Here is a 9536-nt window from a genome sequence, read left to right as displayed (position 1 = left end):
ATATGCTTGCCGAGAAACGTACTCAAATGTAAAAAAATGCAGTGAACTTTTAAATTCTTGTTTTGGTTCCACATATCTATGTGAATTGGCCTTTTCGTATTTGAAACAAACAAAGATGACGAATCGCTCTACTCTTACAAACTTGCATACAGAAGATTCTTTATTGGCCTTATCACAGTATAGCCCCGATTTTGAAAATTTGGCAGATGACATTAAGACACAAACTTCACATAAATTAAAAATTTAGATACGTATGAATTTAAAATAAGAATTCTGAATTATATTTAATTTTAAAATTTATAAACGTTTTTCAATGTGTGTTGATTAACTTTTTTAACCATGTACAATGGAATTCTTGAGATGGTAGATCGTGGCGCATTTTGAACAAAAAAAGTAGATCGCATCACAAATTAAATTGGCCACCCCTGTTATAGAGCATCAGCAAAAAAAAAACCTTCCCATTTCACCCATCCAGTCACATAAAATGTTTGTCTAATTCAGCCTTAAATTTATTTAAGTTATCAACTTCCACAACAACAGATGGAAGTCTGTTCCAGCAATCAACTACCTGCTGGCTAAAGGCAAAATTATTCTTTTAACATACAAATTATTTATTCTTTTAACACACACAAAAAAACTAATTAAAGCTTTTTGAAATCTGGGTTATTAAGAAAAAAAATTTCAGATGACAGACTAATAACCCTACTTTCTACATAATTTATAAACGGGGGCATTCAACCTTTTATCTAGGGCCAAAATAGATAAAATACTAAGAGTTACAGGCCATATGATTTCTCTCCAAGAGCACACTGCAAGCAAATAACCATTTATTACTACTAACTATGCATTTTTTTTAAAAATGAGATTTTATTTTTGTTGATAAAAGTTTATATTTATAGTTTAATTTTTTTACATGTAATAATTAAATACAAAAATTGAACACTAATAATGTTCTTACGTGATTAGCATTAGTAAAGGCATACGATGCAAGAAAGCAAACTTATGCAGCATCAGTCAAAAAAAAAAACTGCTCAGATTTCACCCCTCCATTCATTCCAAATACCTGTCCAGCTCAGGTTTAAATTTATTTAGGCTATCAACTTCCACAACAAAAGATGGAAGTCTGTTCCACCAATCAACTACTTGCTGGCTAAAGGCAAACTTCTGCACATCTATCTTACAACTGTCTTTCTTCCATCGCACTATTATTATAATTTAGCATTATTTAGCACCGTTATTATAATAATAGTCCTAAATATTGCGGAAGATACGTATATATAAAAACTTCATAAGAAAGAAAAAAAGGGAAAAAAAAAAAAAAAAAAATCACTAAAAATGGATATTTTCAAAACTGTGTGAAACTCATATTTTGTTATATGATAGTTTTTAAGTAGGGACATAATGCTAAGAGCATAGCCACAGTCCACGCAATATAAATAATTGGATTGCAAGTTGGAACACCCCTCCCCCTGATTTTGTGCTCTTCCTGTACTATCCAGTACTCCTCTTTTTATATTATTATTCTTTCTCCGACATATCTCATATAGCTAATATCCTTTCCATCTGTTGTAGTCCCTTTACTTTATTTAAACTCATTATGATTTCATTAAGTCAACTAGTAACACTATCAGTCAGCAAAAGGCCAAAATCTCCACATCTCACTTTTTTTTTTTAATTTTAACTTTATAATTTTCCCTTTGTAGCATTAGTATTCACAAAATTATGCTTTGTATTATTCAGCAAAGCTTTAATTGTTGGAAGCATACACCATCACTGGCCCAATACACAAAATGACATCTTAAATTTCATGCCAATTTTGCTGCTATAAAGGTAACAGGTTAATATTTTTCTGAAGATATTAAAAAAGATCTAACTTTAAAATTTTCAAGTTAGGGATAAAAATTAAGGCTTGAGGGGGAGGGTGTGGACTTCAACCGGGTTAACTGTAATGTGTAGCTACCAGTGACTTGTCATTATGCTCACATTCGTATAATCACTGTTCTAGAAGGAATTAAAATTGTGCTGAAAGCCAAAATAGAGCTACTATGACAGCAAATGTTTTGTCCCTGGTATAAAACTACAAAAGCAGTTATTAAAATTACATTTATAAATTACAAGGAGCTAAATTAAAATACAATAAATTAGCAGAATTATGTAATTTAACAAATAAATCTCAATAACAAATGATGTGGAATTTCATTTGCTATTTAACTCCTAGAACACCATTCAAGTAAAAAAAATTAACTTAGATAGAGATTATTAATTAGATAGAGGTTATTATTTAGTATCGGTAAGGGTATCCAATCCACGTGTTTTACAAGTTTTGCAGCTCCAGCGAACGGTAAGTTTTTTTAGCTATATTTAGCTGCTTAATTGACTAATTGTTATATTAAATTATTTTCTATAAGTAGTGTATAGACCTAGTCAAGATCCTTGGTTTATTCTGACTTCAGACAGCGAGATTTTGGAAGTTAATTAATTAAGTGTCCGTAGATTTATCGTTCGTAACTTGCCGCCATTGTTATACGATACGTTATATCCCAAACTAGATAACATTAGCTTAGTGTAGTATAGTATAGTATAGTATATAATATTATCAATTAATCAGTAAAATTTATTAATCTTGTTAAACTTCATTGTCAATTAAATTGTACTTTAACTAAATACATATAAAGACTTAGATTTTACAAACGTAACATAATTAATTAATACATAACTTGATACGGAAGTTATATAACGGAACTCGGAGATAATACTCGATACTGAAAAAAAAATATATAGTGTTATAACTGCACTGGGATACAAGTCTAGGGTTATAATTTTGTACTGGAATTGAAATTTTATTCAAATTGAATCGAAATCATGACTCAGACCAGAGCAGCAAGGCAAAAGGCTCAAGCTAATGGGAGTACTGTGGCTCAGGGGAAGGGGGGGTAGTTCCCCTCTGAATCACAGCCTTTTAATTTGCACTCCTTGCTTGATGTTTGTGGAGCAATCAGGTACGGGACATGATATTGCCAAGGTGAACGTCTTTGTGTGTGTGCGATGTAAGGAGTGTGAGAAAATAAGGCGACAACTCAGCATTGTTATGGGCCTATATTTGAGCTTGAAGGACAGGATGGATGCCCTCGAAGGATCTAAATTGAGGGGTCCATCAAGCTCTCAGCTGCTCACATCAATGCCAGAGCTTGCACTTGATCATCACGCAACACAGTGGCAACTCCCAAGGCAGAATATGCTGGTCCCACAGGAACTAGTAGTTGTTGGCGACTCTATTGTCAGGGAAACGGGTAACATGGTATGCAAAAAGGATAGGTGGAACAGAACCAGGGTATGTCTGCCAGGAACAAAGGTTGATGACGTTGTAGAGCGGATTTCATCTTTTAAGGGCACAAAAGGTTATATTGTTGTACACGTTGGCACTAATGATATTAACAGTAGGAGACCGGTGGAATTACTTAACAAGTACAGGTCACTATTGAAAAAAAGCCGTAAATTAGGGTTGAATTTGAAAGTGTTTGCAATTCTGATCAGACACAATAGGAGGGAGTATATGATGAGAGCCTTGTTGATCAATTCGGCCCTGGAAACATTGTGCAAGGCTCAAGGGGTAGAATTTTTTTCAGCCTGGTCTGTACTTGTTAACAGGAGAGACTGCTTCTACAGGGATGGGATACACTTAAATAGAAAGGGTGCAAGAATATTTGCTGATGCCATCGAGGCAATGTTAGGTGGGTCAGAAAACTGCTAGCTTGGGGTGATACAAGGACTAATAGATTAACAGTAGCCACTGGTAGAGGTGAAAGTGATTCTTGCACTGCTTCTATTGGAATAAGCAGCAGTCTGGAAAACAAGATGCAGGGTATTTCAGAGACTGCTGGGAGTCACTGCAAGATGATTTTGCAGTGACTAGATGAGATAGATGATTTTGTAATAACTGAGAGGAAAGTAGAGGAGAAATTGTTGAAGATAAACATAAATAAGGCACCCAGGGTGGATGGGATCTATCCAGTTATATTAAAGGAGGCAGCAAAGGAAGTAAGCAAACCCTTAGCCATAATTATGAGAACTTCTTTGGACTTATGGGAGGTACCCATAGACTAGAGATGTGCAAATGTGACCCCAATTCACAAAGGAGGATCAAAGGGTGACACAAATAATAATTAAACCTGCTAGTTTAACTTCTGTTCCAGGAAAATTAATGGAGGCACTGGTAGAAGCACTGCAGGATCATCTTGGCAAGACTTCAGTTATAGCTCGGACATAGCATGGTTTTGTTAAGGGAAAGTCTTGCCTGACCAATATGACTGGATACTATGATGTGGTCACAAATGAACTGGATGCAGGGAATAACTTTGATATCATATTTGAATCTTAGAAAGGCGTTTGATACTGTTGCACATGGAAAGCTTCTGAACAAATTGGAGCAGTGTGGCATTGGAGGCAAATTGCTGCTATGGATAAAGAGATGGTTGAGTGGGAGAAGACAGAGTTGTAATCAATGGACACTGCTCTTCGTAGACTAATGTTATTAGTGGAGTCCCTCAGGATTCAGTGTTGGGTCCATTGTTGTTTTCTGTATTTATAAATGATACCGATGATGGTATATGAAGCTTAATGTCCAATTTTTCAGACGATATGAAGGTTGGCAGGGTTGTTAAGGACACTAATGATAGTACACTGCTGCAACAGTATCTAGAAAAGTTTATCAGATGGGCTGAGAGGTGGCAAATGAAGTTTAACATTGACAAATATAAAGTACTACATATGGGAAGCAGTAACTCCAGAGTAACATATCAACTCTGTGGTACTACACTGGCAGTGGTAGAGAATGAAAAGGACCTGGGAGTAATTTTTCAGCAGATAACTAGTTTTATGAGCAGTGCAGACACTCTGCAAGAGTAGCTCATGGTGTCTTGTCAATGATATACAGGAATTTTTCTAGTAGGGATAAGGTGAGTATCCCCTTGTATAAGGCAATGGTCAGGCCACACCTTAAGTACTGTATACAGGTCTGGAGGCCTCATTTTAAGAAGGATGCAGAGGTGTTGGAACGAGTACAAAGAATGGCAACAAGATTAGTGAATGGAACTAATCATAAGAGGAACCCAGGCAGGGTTCCTCTTATGAGGAAAAGCTTAAGTTTTGCAAATTAGTGTCTGGAGACTAGGCACTTGCGATGTGATCTGAGTGAGGTGTATAAAGCCTTGAATGGTTTGAGCATGCTCAATGCTGATAGGATTCGTCCTCTGGCTCAGAATAATCATCTGAGAGGGCATAAATTCAAATTGAGGAAAGACAGATGTAGGATAGATGTGTGGAAGTTTGCCTTTAGCCAGTGGGTAGCTGGTTGGTGAAACAGACTTCCATCCTTTGTTGTTTGTTTGTTATTTGGTTTTTAGGAGCATTAGCAACTAAGGCCATATTGCTCTGGGGATATGCGGTGGTCATTCCTTGACCTTTCCTTTGTTGTTGAAGTTGATAGCCTAAATAAATTTAAGGCTGAGCTGGACAGGTGTTTGGAACGAACGGAGGGGTGAAATGGGAGCGTTATTTTTTTATTTTTTTTTTTTTGGCTGATGCTGCATAAGCTTGCTTTCTTGCATCATGTGCCTCTACTAATGCTAAGTGATATTTACGATGAAGGTACTAGTATTGCAAGGAGAACTGAGTTATGTGAAGAGCATGATATTTACAATGAAAGTTACTGATATGCAAAGAGAACTCCAAAATTCTAATGCATGTCTGCTTTTTGGGTTTAAAAACAAATTTCATAAAAATATTCTACAATCGCCAAATAGAATTCAAGTCCTGGGCCTTTTCACATGGCACACATCATGACTCTCAATTCAGGAATGCTTACATTTGGAAGGAGAAATGTTTATCACCTTGAGGTGTTACATACATGGGGTGTTTACACAAAAGTGTATTGATCCCATAAATAAAAATAGAATGTTTTACATGCAGCAAGATACAAATGTTAAACACATATTCAATCCTAGTGTTTGTTTTTAATCAGCATGCTCTCTCCTTATGCAGGCTGATAATCAGTATTCAATATACATATAATTTTTGTGCCACTTACAGGTCTTGATGGTGGTGCCCTTTTACAGACTATCCTGATGTTTTGTTGAACCACATAGCTGTTGTGGTACAAAGAAAGGAATCTTTTCTTATGGGAATGTTAAGTTTCAAAGGTTATTTATGAACATCCCATAGATGTACACACGGTCTTTCCAATTTCTAGCCAATACTATACTTACAGAATACTATATCTACAGCCTTCTATATTGATAAAAAATTATGATACACTCAACTGTACTACACTATTTAGCCTACATTTTCCATTTTAAGGAAATTTATCTGAAACAGTTTCAGATAAAATGCTTGTTTTGCCCTAGCACAAAATAAAACCCTTAAAACATAATTTTATGTTTTAAAGGAGTTTTATGTTAATATGCCATTATAAAAACATTATACTATAACATTTACAAATGATAATGTAATACGATGAAATATTGCTTAAGACTTCATCTGAATAGTGTGTGTGTGTGTGTTTTACTGGCACCTTATACTGCAGTATTAATTGGTTCCTGAGGTTGTGTTATGCAAAAACAGATCACATCTCCATAAGTGATTCCAACTAAGCACACTACTGTATCATATACAGATGTTAAATTTACATCATAAATGTGAAAAATATGATCATACAAAGACAGTTAATAAATAAAAATCATAAGACAGGCAAGTACTTGAATATATCTGAAATGGTGAGTTGTATTAATATAAATTATGTAATCATATTACATAATTTCTGTTCCTGATGAAAACAAACACAGTGAATAACATAAGGCTGAGCAAGCACTTTCAATATAAGCCGCTCATACTAATTATTAATCAGCATGCAGCTACACAAATGCTAATTGGCATGCACAATGTAAACAAACACAGAGGTGTATGTATTTATTGACAGTTTTATTTTATTAGTATAAATCATTTATTTCACCTAATGTTTTAGTTTTTAAGTTAATATTTTTTCCTAGGGCTTCGTACAAATTAGTTCATTACAAGGTAAAGTAATACAAGGTGCCACTGTGTGTACACACACACACACACAAACTAGTTTTTCAAGTGAAACTTGAAAAAACAGTATTATGTAATATGATATATCATATTACATAATTTCTGTTTTAAAACCAAGCTGATAACATCAATCACCACTATAAAATTTACTCATCTCGTAAATTAGTCTGATATTCCTCAAATAATAAATATTGTATTTCTTACATTTTCCCATAAAGAGCATTTTGCTTTGAACTAAAATAAAGTAAATAAAAAAATAACTATAACACAGACAATTTTCTAGTACTTGTAATTCTATATGGTTGTTTTTAATGATTATCTCACCAATAAAAACAGCCAAAATTTTGTATTACAATAAAAACAGCCCATTTTGTATTAGTGTCACATTCTTTCAAATTATATCAAACCTGAAAAAACCTGAGATTTTATGATTCAATATTATTTTTGCTACTTCTAATAATTAAAATAACTCCATAATTCATCCCATATAAATGAAGTTCCACTTATAAGATTGAAAATGAATATGCAAAAAATTGAATTTCTGCTTCAAAAACAGATCATGTATTCTGAGTTAAATGGTGTTTTATCTTTAACACTACCGTGAAGCTAATTTTAACAAATATTTTATGTTATTTAATAAATATTACCAATGATAGCCATCAGTAGTGTGACTCTATTACTCTGTTATCTATTAAAGAACAACAAAACAATATTTCAATGACTATACTCCTCTCTTCTTTCTCGATAATTTCTTGCAGAACTTAATTAAAACTTCTACTTGCGAATTCACCAAAATGTCTGCCAGAATATTCTTCATAGTATCATTAAATGCAAGTTATAAAACTGTTTCTGTTCTATTAATGCACAGAACAAAGAATCACTAAGGTGGAAACCATTAAGGCCTTCGAGTAACGTGCTTTTCTGATGATTTCTGTCCATTTCGTGGTCTCCTTCGGCAATTTGATTCCTTATAATAATCAATTATCTCTGATGTTCCATTCATTAAGTACCCATTCGAGTGTACTTCTTTCTTTGTTACCTGAAAATAAAAATAATAAAATTAAATCCACACACACACACACACACACACACACACACACACACACACACACACACACACACACACACACAATGTCACATTGTTCTGGTTTGTTTTTATCTCCACTTACATTGATATTTTATGTAATTTGGACCTAGTGCCATCAGGGAAACACCACTAAATTTGAATCTGCTTGTTAACAGAAGAGACTGCTTATACTGGCATGGGATACACTTAAATAGAAAAGGTGCAAGAACATTTGCTGATGCTATCAGGACAGTGATAGGTGGTTCAGAAGATTACTAACTTGGGGGGGGAATACATAGACTAATAGATTAACTAGAGCTAGAGGCAGAGGCAGAGGTGAAAGCGATTCTTGCACTTCTTCTATTGGAACATGCAGAAGACTGGGAAGCAAGGTGTTGGGGGATTTCAAGTCTTGCTGTGGGTCTTTGGATTCAAAAGAGGTTCCCCATGAACTGGAGATGTGCAAATGTATCCCCAATTCACAAAAGGGAGATCAAGGGGTGACATGAGTAACTGCAGACATTACAGACCAGTTAGCTTAACTTCTGTTCTGGGGAAGATAACGGAGTCTCTGGTTAAAGCAATAATGCATGATTATCTACACAGAAATGAATTTATACTGCAGTCACAGCATGGATTTGTTAAAGGGCAATCTTGTCTGACCAATGTGATTGGATATTATAATGCAGTAACAATGGATGAGAAATATAATTTTGATATCATATACAGTAAAATCTCGTTAATACAAACTCGGTTTATACAAAGTACCCATTTATATGAAGCACATATCATTCCCCTATGAAAGGATAGGCTTTTCTAGGTAAATATATTCATTCATAACAAAATTCGGTTAATATGAATTATAAAGTTCATTTTCACCCTGTGAGAAATAAATATTGTTATTTTGCATGTTTAATACAAATCTTGGCACAGCTGTCCAATTATTGCCCCTATTACTGCCTCTGGCTGACCAGTTTCTTGTTTCCCAAAGGATGGCACTGACTTGTTAGAATTTACTTTTGTGTAAGCAAAACCAGTTTATGGTAGCTACAATGTTAGTGCACTCTGAAAAATGTCATTGTGAAGGATGAGCTGTTAATTAATTTAACATCAAAAGAATAAAAACAGTTTTTCTAAGTTGTTTACATACACATTCCATTGCTCTCCACAGGATTAAGGTCAGTTGCAATTGTTAAGCCAGTTCAAAGTCTTTTGCTACTGTATACAGCAATCTATTTTTTGTGCCATTTTATCTGAGCTGATGTCTTTTTTTGGAACTTGTGTCTTTAAATTAATTTAAAATTGTTTTTATTAAATCTCATCTAGCAGTGTTATGGCAAAAAAATGTAAATGGACAGAATCAAGCCTAGAAATTAAACTGAAAATT

At 34.3% G+C, this 9536-nt stretch overlaps 1 protein-coding gene across 1 annotated transcript in view; it reads right to left on the bottom strand.

The window, feature by feature from the left end:
• Nucleotides 1-7978: 7978 nt before the first annotated feature.
• LOC150086294 (very long chain fatty acid elongase 4-like) overlaps nt 7979-9536 on the bottom strand; it is a 70453-nt gene continuing 68895 nt past the window's right edge. The window contains exon 7 of the mRNA XM_090374854.1: nt 7979-8122. Coding sequence (XP_090230980.1) covers nt 7979-8122 — 144 coding nt within the window. The remainder of the gene's footprint in view (nt 8123-9536) is intronic.

This window comes from Mastigoproctus giganteus, chromosome 5 (genome assembly GCF_048544385.1).
Source record: "Mastigoproctus giganteus isolate SK-2022 chromosome 5, ASM4854438v1, whole genome shotgun sequence".
NCBI classification, from domain to species: domain Eukaryota; kingdom Metazoa; phylum Arthropoda; class Arachnida; order Uropygi; family Thelyphonidae; genus Mastigoproctus; species Mastigoproctus giganteus.
Note: the sequence above shows the minus strand (reverse complement) of the source record. Positions and strands in the feature narration are given on the sequence as shown.